This window comes from Thunnus maccoyii, chromosome 21, assembly GCF_910596095.1.
Source record: "Thunnus maccoyii chromosome 21, fThuMac1.1, whole genome shotgun sequence".
Lineage (NCBI taxonomy): Eukaryota > Metazoa > Chordata > Actinopteri > Scombriformes > Scombridae > Thunnus > Thunnus maccoyii.
In genome coordinates, this window is record NC_056553.1 from 20,082,816 (window position 1) to 20,096,709 (window position 13,894).

The 13,894-nt window shown below is 39.4% G+C and overlaps 1 protein-coding gene across 2 annotated transcripts; it reads left to right on the forward strand.

Annotated features, from left to right (window-relative positions):
- Nucleotides 1–826: 826 nt before the first annotated feature.
- Nucleotides 827–12,192, forward strand: LOC121888149 (copine-3-like). 2 transcript variants are annotated; one of them, XM_042399530.1, is made up of 17 exons: nt 827–1,001; nt 1,632–1,780; nt 2,197–2,376; nt 2,838–2,912; nt 3,005–3,076; nt 3,173–3,253; nt 4,688–4,777; nt 5,677–5,775; nt 6,732–6,818; nt 6,926–6,985; nt 7,102–7,235; nt 7,424–7,478; nt 7,587–7,638; nt 7,763–7,896; nt 8,738–8,974; nt 9,631–9,743; nt 10,587–10,674. In XM_042399530.1, the coding sequence occupies exons 2-16, from the start codon at nt 1,649–1,651 to the stop codon at nt 9,739–9,741; spliced, it is 1,599 nt and encodes a 532-aa protein (XP_042255464.1). In that variant the 5' UTR covers nt 827–1,001; nt 1,632–1,648; the 3' UTR covers nt 9,742–9,743; nt 10,587–10,674. The 2 variants fall into 2 exon arrangements, with proteins under 2 accessions (XP_042255464.1, XP_042255462.1); XM_042399528.1 differs by lacking the exon at nt 9,631–9,743 and having other exon boundaries at nt 10,587–12,192.
- Nucleotides 12,193–13,894: the final 1,702 nt, after the last annotated feature.

The following is a 13,894-nucleotide window of genomic DNA, read 5'->3' on the forward strand; positions in this document are numbered from 1 at the left end:
GACCAGGTGGGACCTTGGAAATAAAGGACGCTGAACCCTTATGAGTGTACACATTAAAGGGATAGTTTGCATATTTGAAGTGGGGTTGTATGAGCTACTTATCCATAGCCAGTCATAGTCATTTTCCAGGCCAAAAGTTGTGGGATTTAATTTTGTTGTCTGTAATTAAATTAATTTAAAGCTTGTGAATGGTCATGGAAATTATATTATGGGTCCTTGAAAAGTCATGGAAAAGTTTCGAAATTTTGTTAGTTGAACTTCTGTATTCCTACGCATCCCGCGGACTGCCACAGATCAGCTGTTTGGGTGGGTAATGTTAGGGGGTCTGTTTAATAGACTATGCTATGTAGTTATGCCGTTGTGGGCTTTTTATTACTTATTTCCAAATAATAGTATTACAATAGTAGTAATAAAAATGGTAAAAGTTTAATTTTTTCTTCCCTCATTTGAGGCGCTCCTTTGGATGGACGGCGCCACGGGATGGGTCTGTAAGGTCCCCATACAGCCCCACCTCATAAAATCCGAACTACACCTTTAACGCCGCAAGCGTCAAGGCAGACATAATAGTTTAGTAACAGTTCCTGTGAATACATTCAAAATTAAACACTTTCACTGTACGCGGGAGTTGTGGCCAGGCGCCCGATGTCCTGACAGACGTATGATGGGCACCATGGTGGGCACGCAGGGCTGGCCCAAATAGTGGCAGCGACAGCTAGGAGTGGCACTTCCGGCGGGACTGCCACAAAATGCTGGGCACCCAGCAGATCCAGAAGCTGGAGTTGCCACCGGAAGTGCCAGGACTAGCTGCCGCAGTCGCAAAGTGAGCCCGCCCTCTCTGTAACTCTGGCAGTTGATGTATAAGGGTTCAAAGAGTAGAGCCGCAACACTCCCACATTTCACAGGGCGGTACTGCGCCCTGAAACGTCTGTGTTCAGTGTAACATCACCGTTACGTTACGCACCCAGCAGGGTATTGCCTTCCTGAGATACTATAACTTTACGGTAAGTTTAAATTAGCACTTATATAACGCTAACTTACGTGCGGAAGTGTAAACAAGAAGCTGCTTGTCCATCTACTAGCCTTGTTAGCTTGTTAAGCTACAGTTTAGCTTGTAGAAGCGGTCGGACTTTCTCTTTCTGAAACACATTAGCTTCCCCTGGACTTCATTAGTACTTATTGTGTCATATTTTCCATGAGACTCAGTACATGTTTTACAGGCCGCAGTGTGAGACAACTGTAACGTCAGGTAGCTGCAACACAGTCAACGCTAAGCTTATATTTTATGTTTTTGGTGTAAAGAGAAAGAAAACGTTAGCTGCCAGTTGCATGTACGTTAATATCAGTTACGTAACTGTGTTGTGACTACTCGTAAAGGTAAAAACCGTTCAAATCAAATCTCTTCCTGCTACTTTTACTATTTACTGGTGACGTTACCATTTTCTAGCACATTTTCACATTAACCGGTCTAACCTCACAGTTACAGTTCACATCCATTTGTATTCGTAGAAATACTGTATGCACCCCGTCAATTCGTTGTAACTCTACCATGTCTGTATGTTAGCAAACCTGAGAAATGTGTTTTGTTTACATAGTGTTTACCCTCTCTGCCTGTCTGTCTGTCTTGTCCTCAGCTTGTGGTTAGTCAGACATGGCTGCCCAGTGTGTAACCAAGGTGGAGCTGACTGTCTCCTGTGACAATCTCCTGGATAAAGACATCGGCTCCAAATCCGACCCTCTGTGTGTCCTGTTAATGAACAGCGCTGAATCGCAGTGGTATGAGGTCGGTAGGATGACATAACCTGGATTCATTAAACATCAGAGAGAAGATTTCAAGTTTAATATTAGTGAAAAACTGCCGAGATCAGGGTGATTTGATCTACCAGACACACATCAGCTAGTAATGCAATAAACATTCATTTTGGAAGGCATAAATGTCTTCCCCTGCTCTGAGAAACTGAATATTTGTGGGGCACTTAAAGTTACACATTTTCCTAGGTGTGGCAATTACGCCACTGTTTCTCCTGCAACTTACAAATCTCAGCAGTGTTAATCGTTAACCCCCTGATGGAAAAGTCTGAGTTGTGTAAATTTTCTGTTATGTCAGTTTATGTGTGTCACCAAACTGTCCTTTTTTTTTTATAAATAATTATTTCTCAGACTTGTGCAGTAAAGGAGCAATTCAAACTTTCTCCACAGTTGGGACGCACAGAGAAAGTCCAGAATTGCCTCAACCCAAAGTTTGCCAAAAAGTTTGTCATCGACTACTACTTTGAGATAGTGCAAAAACTGAGGTTTGGGATTTACGACATCGACAACAAGACTATTGACCTGAGTGATGACGACTTCCTGGGCCAGCTGGAGTGTACTTTGGGCCAGGTGAGGTTTTCTTCTCCTCTTCTGAGAGGAAACACTTTAGTGTTCAAAATACATCTTTTATTTTGTTTGAAATTCAGTAGTTTTTATGTCTTGTGTTTCAAGTTTTTAGTTCACAGTTCCCTGGCGTAGCATAGAGACACATAATCATTACGATGTAGTCAGGTCAGTCAGACAGGTGCTGCAGTGCGACACATGCTTGTGATGTAATACGACACCACTTTTTCACCATGTTACAAATCAAGCAAAGCAGTAACATCCTTGATAAGCAGTTGCTGTGTATACTCTTTTAGTGTTATCTGACCCCACATGCTTATTCTGCCTGTTTGTTTTGGATGTTATTGCCATGTGATGTGGAGGCTGTCATCCACTGTGCAGCAGTTTAGGCTCATTCTTACCTCTGCTTCTGCTGTGGCTGCTGCTTCTCTATTTAACTGCTTCCTTTTTTTTTAAATTACTCCCAGGTTGTGTCCAGTAAAAAACTGACCCGACCGCTTGTCTTGAAGAACAAATCACCTGCAGGAAAAGGAACCATCACAGTGAGTGACAGAGAAAGCTAGAGAGAAGTGTTGCAATATTTGTGGACTGCAATTATTTTTCCTTTATTGTTTATCTATCCTCTACTCTGTAGATCATTGCTGAAGAAATAAAAGACAACAGGGTGGTGAATTTTGAGGTGGAAGCAAGGAAACTGGATAACAAGGTATGGAGGATTTTGTTTGAAATCTCAAATTCATTCGCAGGTGTTTAGTTTTATAGAACATGATGATAAAGTTGCATTTTTTTTCTTCATTTCCAGGATTTCTTTGGGAAGTCCGACCCTTACCTGGAGTTCTACAAGCAGACAGAAACTGGATGGCAGCTGGCTCACCGGACAGAGGTAAACAAACTCATGCAAACGACAGTGAAAGAAAGCTACAGTTCTGGTACAAGAATTGAGATATTTTGATGTGTGCAACGCTTTGTTTGCAATTCCAATTTTTAATTTCTACGCTGTGATAGCAAAATGGTCATCTATTTCCAGGAAGGAGGAAGAAAATTATTATTTTTTATCTATTACCTTACACTTCCATTCTAGGCTTTTACCCATAACAGTCTGTGTGAAAAGAGGAACTAATACTGGCCTGTTTTACACCGTAGCCTTTGCCTAATACTGGATGGTATGTTGGGTCAAGCTCACATTTGTCTGATCAGGAAAGTCATAATGTTGACACAAGTGTCTCATTAGACAACAAGAGATTCTGTAACCCTCCTCCTGTGCTCTGAGCAAACAGCTGCACTGATCTGCACTGATGTACCGCTGAGGCCAGTTGAGTTTTTCAAGCGAATGTTAAATCTGATGTTATAACTGTGAATGAGGAAGCAGACAAATCACATTTGTGGGTGTGATTGAATTAGGGACTGTTGCAAGAAATGTGTAAGAAATAATAAATTATTACAAAGTTAAACTTATTTACAGTTAATACATTAATTTGTTACAGAGTGGTTCTATGTTAATGTTGTAATGAGATTGTGAATTCCTCCCCAGAGGATGAAGAAACATTGAATTTGCTCACAACATTCAGCATCTTCATTGCGATAGTATTTATCCTTTTGTTTTTTTAGTGTATTACAGCACTCAACTTAAGAAGAGTTTAGAGAGAAATAATGGAGCACATCAGAAGCATTTAGAGTTGTTTCTCATCAGAAAGTAAAACAGAACAAAAACAGTGCTTTACCCACCGAAAACTGATGTAGTGACAGGGTTCAAATGTATCACTTCCTCCCAACAACAACAGCTCTCACTGTGATCTTGATTTCTATCAGGGTGAAAAATAAACACCAGCCACCACCCAAATGCTGTAAAATATGCAAGTGGCTGGTAGATTTTCTTCACTTACCAGCCAAAAAAAACCAATGGTAATCTATTCAGTGGCTAGTAAGATCTGAACATTCACTAGTCATTTGGCCAATGGACAAAAAAGTGAATTTTTCACCCTGATTACTACTGTACTGTATACACAAACAAAGAATATGACCTGGTCTGAACGAGCCTGCTGCACATTGATGTTGTACAACCGGTGGCAGAGCTGTACTGTATGTATACAGTTTGTCTGTCAACATATGTAAACAGGTTTTTAAAATAGTTTCCATTAAATTTTATGTGTTCATGAATTTGCTTTGTGGTTGGTTCTTTTAATAAGAAATAAGGAATATTTAAATGTAGATTTATACATGTTTTTAAGTTACTAATCTGTAGAAGTTCTGTATAATTTAGTTCTTGGTTCTTGGAGTATTCTGCACTCAGATAATTGTCATGTTTTTCTGTCCTTAGGTGGTGAAGAATAACTTGAATCCAACATGGAGACCCTTTCGAATCCCCCTGCAGTCTCTCTGTGGAGGAGACATGGACAAACCTATAAAAGTACCCACATTTTTTTAGCTACATACACATCTATGCCATGGACATGAATGTGAATTTATTCAAATTGTCACTCAGACCTACAGTTGCATCGATCTTCTTTGGTTTTATTTCAGCGGCACTTTGTATTTTCATGGTTATGACATAATACAAACCTTTCTGAGGGTGAAATAGTTTTCAGAGCAAAATTATGTGGGATCTCTCTCAAACATCAACACAGGGCGGGTAATACAGCCGAGTAACACAGTATGAACTGATTATAGTGTCTTTAGTGCTAGCTTGATGATACTTATTTTTTTAACTTTATGAAGCGAACATGTCAGGAAGGAAGCTGTTTCCACCCATACAGGACAAGTGAGTTACCCAATACGTCAGTGTTTGTTTTTGTTCATCTTACCATCACTTAACGGGTGAAGTGTGTGAATGGAGTAGATGGGACTACAAGACACCTCTCAGCAGGTTCTCCTGCCCTCCAAGTTTCCTTCATTCAACTCATAGAACACATTTGTCTGAAACTGAACATACTCTTCTTTAAATAGCGTCAGCCTCTGTCTAGTACATTACAAAAAGTCATGGTTTGAACCTCACTTTTGCATGTTGTTTGTATTTCATCTAGTTTTTATATGTCCAGTTTTTTAAGATAAACTTAAAGGATCGTTTCACCCAAATCACAACAACATTACCTGTGTGTCCCTGAAACTCTGAAGACCTCAGCAGTTTTCACAGGCACTATTTCTTTGGTAGAAAGTATCGTTCCATGAAAACTGTTCGCAGGATTATTTTTTGTATTTTGGGTGAACTGATCCTTTAAGGTGATTTTTTTCTTTTCTGTGTGTGAATGTTTAACAGTTCTCTTGCTCATCAGGTCAACATCATCACCATGTGTGTTTACCTGTTTCCAGGTGGAGTGTTATGACTATGACAGTGATGGCTCACATGATCTTATTGGAATCTTTGAGACCACGATGACGCGCCTCAAAGAAGCATCACGAACTTCTCCGGTACGAGTGTGTGTGTGTTTGAAGGATGTAACGGCCAACATTTCACATAGTTTTCACTTAAACCAGCTTGAAGTTGCTTTTTCTACTTTTATTTTGTTGTATTATTGAAATTTAACTGGATTTGAAATGTAACTGTGATGGATGAGATTATTTTTAGTTTTCTTTATTTGGAATCACGTAATATTAAAACACTAGTTTACACAATCGTCATTAGTAAGATCTTAACAGAATGATCCATCTTTTCAGCATTTCCAGTGAAATTGTAGAGCACAAAAAATAGAACATGGGATGTTTTTTGTTTTAGAAAAAAAAAAGATCTATATCCATTTTCCACTTCTCCCAAATTTCCTCTAATTTAATTTCCTGAAGCCTCATGGAGAAGGTGATTCTTTCCATTACAAAGATATCATAAATAATATCGTAGACGCCCAAAAAGGAGTTTGTCCCAATTAAAAGTAATTTTTGTCCCAGTATACTCACTAATTCTGTATAAATCTGATGCCAAAAAGTATGTACTTTTGGATATTCCCAAAACAAGTGATAATAATTTGCTTCCTGGGAGCCAAGTTTCCAGTTGTTCTCAAAGACCAATGATGCTTCCCACCAAACACTCTCCAGGATCCTGAGCTTGATATCCTCCATTGAGATTCACAATATTTTGTCCAGGCTTCCTCTGGAATGCAGTTATTAGTTTCCCTTTCCCGTTTTTGTTCTATGTAGGTGGTTTTTGTTATTTTAACCTCCTGGAGTCTCCTATACATTCTTGAAATTATTTTAAGCCCACTGTTTATGTGACGGCGTGGATGAGATCACCAGTAATTCTCTTGTAAAATCCTAGCAACAGACAGTCTGTTTAAGTGCTGTAAATTAGACACTAAACCTAAAACGTACATTTCCAACCCATTGTTTTTTGGTTTTCTGGCATTGACACACGTGCTGTTTTGTTTACTCCTCAGGCAGAGTTTGAGTGCATCAACAGTAAAAAGAAACAGAAGAAGAAAGGTTACAAGAACTCCGGAGTTGTGAGCGTGAAGCACTGCCAGGTGTAGTACTGTGTTTGCCTCATTTTCATATGTTGAAACTGTTTTTTCGTGTGAGAACTGACACGTTCCTCAGTACTGTTGTGTAACACCAGTGTTTAACCTTCTAGGTGGTGAAGGAGTATACGTTCCTGGATTATATCATGGGAGGTTGTCAATTAAACTTCACTGTGAGTTCTGGCTTCTCTGTCGATGCCTGTTTTTAATTGCTAGCACGAATTAATGAGATTAACAATATCTGTTATTTCCATCTGCATATCTGCCGGCTCCCTGAATGTCTGGGCAGGTGGCTGTCGACTTCACAGGCTCCAACGGGGATCCCAAGTCTCCTCAGTCTCTGCATTACATTAGTCCTCAGGGTGTTAACGAGTACCTCTCTGCCATCTGGTCCGTGGGCAACGTCATCCAGGACTATGACAGGTATGTACTGTATGTCACATAAAACACAGTCCAGTACATTTAAAACTTTATATGTTATATGCTGTTGGTGTGGCAGTTTTCTCAGATTTGGGTGATGAGGCGTCAGTCATCATGTGTTACACAGTTTGCATCTGAATGGCAACATATTCTGTTACTGATGTACTAGTGTTGTTTCTTTTCCTGTGTAGTGACAAAATGTTCCCCGCCTTTGGCTTTGGAGCCCAGATCCCCCCCAATTGGCAGGTAAAGCTTACAAATACATGTAGAGGGTAAGACTGCTGTTTGCACAAAGGTCACAGGGTAGCGTGGCACTGAATATAATGTCTGATGGTACCGTGTTTCACCCAACAGGTTTCCCACGAGTTTCCTCTCAATTTCAACCCGTCAAATCCGTTCTGTGCAGGTACGTTTACAAATGATCGCACAGCGGCTAGATTTAGACACATTTTCTGACAGAGTGAAACAAATGATAACAACTACTGTACATATGCAGCTTAATATAGCATTCTGTGTGTTTGGGTGTGTAGGTATTGAAGGGGTCGTGGAGGCCTACAGGGTTTGTCTCCCCCAGGTCAAACTCTATGGTCCCACCAACTTCTCCCCTATCATCAACCACGTGGCCTGCTTCGCTAAGCAAGCCCTCCAGCAGACCACTGCATCAGTGAGTATTTGTGTGTTATAATATGTGACTGTCTCATATTTGACAGATAAAGTAGATCTCCAGACATGAATTAATCACAAAGGAAGCTTGAGTTTCACAGGGCTGGAATAGGTCTGCACAAAATCTAATTCAGTATTCAGTATAGTGTTTTCTTGCACATATGTGTGAAATGAAGAACCTGTTAGGCCAAAGTTTTTTTTTTTAAAAAGATCATGTTCTCCTTGTACATTTCTCCAAAAGTCATTATTACCTTTGCACTGCTGCTGCCTGTTGCACAAAGTGTTTACATTTGTTTGCTCCACATTGGGCAGGATGGGAAGGGAAGGTTTCCTATAGTTTCCATAGTGGAGCAGGATAATTTGATAATAGCTTCCAGAGCAACAGCAGTGTTAGTATAATAGCACACTAATTGCCTGAAGCTATTTTCAGATGCCAGGCTCAGTAGATAAGATTAAGAGTCGTAAGCCCAAGAGAGGCTTTACCTTGAGTAATAGCCTGACAATAGATATATCTGGAACTTGTCTCAAGATGTAATTAACTTCTTAAAGTGGAAAGTGATGCCACTGGTGAATAACTCATCTTTGTCAGAGTAAAATATTCAGACCGCTGGTGTGACTCACCTTCTTGCTTTTCATGACACTCAGTGCTGTAAACAGCTGATGACAGCAGCCTGTTTTTAAAAGAAGCTTAATGAAGTGGAGGAGGAGAACTAATACATTGGGATGTGATATGAAATCTCGTACCGTATCTGATATCTCTCAAGTACACCTTGATCAAAGACAGACATTTACAGAATTGTAATTATTGTTCTGCTGCCTGTGTTGTTTCCATCTTCCTGCAGCAATACTTTGTTCTGCTCATCATCACCGACGGAGTGATCACTGACATGGATCAGACACGCAACGCCATCGTCAACGCCTCCCGTCTGCCCATGTCCATCATCATCGTGGGAGTCGGGGGGGCAGACTTCAGTGCCATGGAGTTCCTGGATGGAGACGACGGGCGTCTGCGCTCTCTGGCTGGCGAAGCCGCCATGCGGGACATCGTCCAGTTTGTGCCATTCAGGCAGTTCCAAAATGTAAGTGACAGTGCAAACGTCAGACTCCTTTTTATATAACTCATTGCTTCACATGAAATATGTGAGTGGTGTTTGCTTTGATTTCAGCTGATTTTTCTCAATAAGCCAACTCACTGCTATAAGAATTGCATGCACACTTTTTTTCTAAGCATTTCACTGCGTCATCTTCAGATCAACTGACTTCAAAATTACAAACTAAACATAACAGGGTAGTGTCCACAATGAAAGGATTTGGCTGGCCGCTTTCTATATATTTCTTATTGTCAACAAATCTCAGAAAAAAGCCAAATCAATAATGAACTCATCCTATTTAGTATCGTATCGTATCGTTTGTGTATCCAAAGCCTGATGTATTGTATTCCTCTGTGCCCTATGCCTCCATTGTTGCCCAAAAATGATTAAAAACACGTCAGTGAGCCACACCGCTGCCCTGGATCACATGTTCCTTCGTACCTGGAGACAGTGGCTACAGTCACTCGTTTAGAAACGGCTCCAAAGAATAAAAACATCAATGAGATCATAACCCTCAGCAGTGAGGCAGACGCCACTAAGCTTGCGCGGGAATGCGGTTCTTTACACAGCTTCACTAACTTGTTGTGCTACATAACACAACCTCTTGACTTTGTACTACATTGTAAATGTATCTTTTTTTGCAGGCGCCCAGCCAGGCTCTTGCCCAAAGTGTATTGGCAGAGTTACCTCAACAAGTGGCCTCCTTCTTCAGTTTATTCAAACTGAAGCCTCCCCAAGATCCCAGTCCTTCATAGGGGTACCCCAAACATTTCAGTTATAAACCCCGTCACCATCATAGCCTTTGCTTGGCCTATATGAATAACTGTCTCCCTAAATCACTGCATGAATCATCACATAAAGTGACTGCTATCTTCATGTTTCTTACCTCGCTGTCTTACTTCAAACTTTCATCATCAGTGCTGGGAGAGAGAGAGAGTTCAAGAAATTCTTTTGGACTTTCTGTCTTAGGCCTTAAATCACTGATGATCTTTCTCGGAGACATATTCTTATTTACATTAAAGGAAAATTCCACTGAAGTGTTGTTAAAACAAAGCAGTCGGTGATTATTGACTAGTTTTAGGTCAATTTCAATATAAATTGTGGAGTCCAAACAATATCAAAATATTGTTTCTATGGCTGGCTATACACAAGCTCAGCAGGCAAACTACTGCAGCTTCATTTACTGCACTGCAGTACACCAGACTTCACAGTTGTTAGCACTGGCTGCATTCTTGGCATATTTCCAAGATGAATCCATTTGTAGCTAGACAAAAGGAGGAAATAAATGCTGTAAATAGGCGTTACAAATGCAACAAGTACAAAGCGCAAGTCCTCAGTAACCTGACAGGACATTCCAAAAAAGGCATTGTGACTAAAAAACTTATGAAATAAACTGAAAAGCAAAGATTGATGAAACATAAAAGGGTGGAACTTTCCTTTAAACTGCATATATGCATAACATCATCTGCATAACTTTCTACTCATCCATGCTCCATTCATCTAATTTAATCAGTAGTGATAATGGATTCTTTGAAAAAATGGCTTTTTTTTTCTTTCTTTTTTTGGTTTGGTACCTTCTTTAACTCCTTTTGCACTGCAGGCTCCTAAAGAAGCACTGGCAAAGAGTGTGCTGGCAGAAGTCCCAGGTCAGCTGGTGGAGTTTCTCAACATCATGAAGCTGAGCCCACCTAACTCCAATCCTGCACCAGACCCTGCAGGGAAAATCTAATGGTCCAAAAACCAGAAAAGGAAGAAACAGTCCAGCATCATCTCTTGTACACATCAACCAGATCCCTACTTCATCTCATTAGACAATTACACATCCTCTCCTTACAGTTGTGTTACTCAACCCTCAACTAAATACCAGCATGCAGTTAGTTCATGACATCCAGACCAATCACACACAATACATGCTATACAAGCACTCACACTGTTGACCAATCTCTCTCTTTTTTCATGTATCAGTGTCAAAATAGATCTAGGTGGATACTAACATCCATGCATGCTTATTTTAGCTGCTATTCGGTGCTCGTGTAGCTTAGAAAAAGAAAAAACGATTATGAAATCATTCCATCATTTCTAAAGAATAAGTTGTTGGGAACAGCAGACAAGATAAGCACACAAACTGAATGCTGCAAGCTCTTCATGTTTTTCTTTCAGACTTCCCAGAAACACTGCATTTTTATTTTGTTATTGTTATATTATTATTAGATCATTATTATTCACCCTACTGCTGTTTTATAATGCATTACGAGAGTGTAAGCCTGATTCTTGTTAATGTCTGTTTGAAGATCTAGCATCAAGTCAAACTTGTTATGATAAAGGTTTTTACACGTGTAGATCACAACGGTGATCTTCCAACCATGGCGTCAAAAAAGCTGGTGTGACTAAGTACAGCCTACAGGTTTGTGGACGCCCCCTCATGTACGATATGATGTTTACATCCTTACAGGAAATGGCTGCATTCCCACCCATAACATAATCATGTGCGTATAGCCACGTAGCTTTGTAGTTGCTGTTGTTTTGGTAAATGGAGTATGTATTATCATAAATGTGTATTGTTGCCCATACTTTCCTTTGCACTTGCCTATAATAACCTTGTGCTGTATTATACAAATTTTAGCATTTAGTCATTTAAATCAAAGCTATGTGTGTGTGGGTTGAAAACCCCGTAAACGGACACCTGTGTAAACCATTAAGTAGTAATCTGAAATATTCGGGAAAAAAATAGATTTGTTTGTTAATTAACTGTTGTTTTCCATTGTGCCAGTTACATTTAGTTTGCCTTACATGTATCTCCGATTAGTAAAGAGACCATGGTGGAAGTTTCCTGGACATGGATCAACAAGTCCCAGACTAATGAAGTGTTTTCTCAATGATATAACCATCGAGTTGTGATTTAGTCAAAGTTTAATCTTTGTCTGGGAAACTGTCCTTATATGTATGTCAGTATTAAATGTCACTATAGAAAAAGGAAACTATTTTTTTTATCTGTATGTTCACTACAAGTGTGTCTATTTCTGCTGCGCTTCATTGATTATTGTTTTTATATGATCATAACATGAAAACATGAAAAACATATATCTTCTGTATCATATTGTGCACCAACTGCTTACTGCTCTAACAGTAATGGGTGATGTGCCTTAGTGCCAACATACAGAAAGTGCAACAGGCTTGCCAATAAAGTACCTCTTACTCAAAACAAATTAAGTGTTCTTCATTTGTCTTAAATAGTGTAAATAAGCAAAAGAGGAATTACATCATAGTTCATCCCCTTTCATGATACTATTCAACCATCAGCCAAAAATACTGGAAAACTGGCTTAGATTTGAACAAGATATTTGGCTGCTAGATCACGGCACTGAAGCATCAATATATTGTACCTCATTTACTTAAACCAGTCACAGTATGTCCTAGACCACATTACAGTCAAGCATCCATAGAAAAGGCTTTCTAAACCTTTGGTGGGCGGTATTCCCTGAAATCAGCCTAATGGGTATATGTTTGAGTACATTAAAAAATTTGAGATTGTGGAAGTAATTTTTGTGAATGGATATGCAGATGGGTGACAAATTAAAGGAAAAACTTGTACAGGTCTGAATGTTTGAGGCCTACAGTGAGGGGATCTGGGGGCTCTGTTATGCTTTGGGGGGCATTTTGCTGGCCTGGTTTGGGTCCATTTGTCCCCTTAGAGGGAAGGGTCACTGCATATCAATACAAAGTTGTTCTGAGTGATCACCTTTATCCCATGATGAAACATTTCTATCCTGATGGGAGTGGTCTCTTCCAGGATGACAATGTCCCAATTCACAGGGCACGAGGGGTCACTGAATGATTTAATGGGCATGAAAATGATGTGAATCATATGTTATGGCCTTTTGAAGAATGGTGTTCCTCAGTCTTGGCATTGATTCTACAGTTATCTGAACTCTACTGGAGGGATGAGCATCATTCTTCAAAAAGATATTCCCTCATTTGGTGTTTTGATGATGTTTTGAGTGCTGTCTAACACATCAGTCCTAAATCTCCCATAGGTGTTCAATTGGGTTTGGATCTGGTGACTGTGAAGGCCATAGCATATGATTCACATCATTTTTTGTTTAATTTGTCACCCGTCTGTATGTGCAGTCAGTGAGCTTTCAGCAACTGGAGTAACATTACTTTTGTATCACGCTCATTTAAAAGTTGAGATGAAAGCATCTGCTGCCACCTGCTGGAAAATGAAGTCAAAACCATGAAACTAGACATTATCTTGAATATTTATGTTAATATCCACTGATACAGCTTCAATGTTTATTTCTTCATCATTTAAAAGGCTGCAAATAACATTAACTGATACGTTGTTGTTTTTTTTTACAATTCACTGGTCTGTCCTGATATTGGCCATTTAATCCTGATCAATAATCATCTCAACTTCTTTTATATAAAAGGCTTCTAGAGACACCAGCACTCATCATCAAAATGCTGTCACACTGATATTAAAGCTGCAATGATTAGATGAATAATTGATTAGTTGCCAACTATTAATCGCCAACTATTATAATAATCAATTCATCATTTTGAGTAATTTTTTAAGAAAATGTCCAAAGTCTCTGATTCCAGCTTCTCAATTATGAATATTCTCTGGTTTCTTTAGTCTTTTATGACAGTAAACTGAATATCTTTGAGTTGTGGACTGTTGGTCGGGACAAAACAAGATATTTGAGGACGTTATCTTGGGCTTTGGGAAACAGTTATCGACATTTTTACCATTTTTAGACATTTTCTAGACCAAACAACTAATCGATTAATCAAGAAAACAAATGACAGATTAGTTGATAATGAAAAGAATTGTTAATTGCAGCCCTAATTGATATAAAGAACTGGAATTTGCCAACATGTCTCACAAAGCAAAATGAAGCCGTCTAC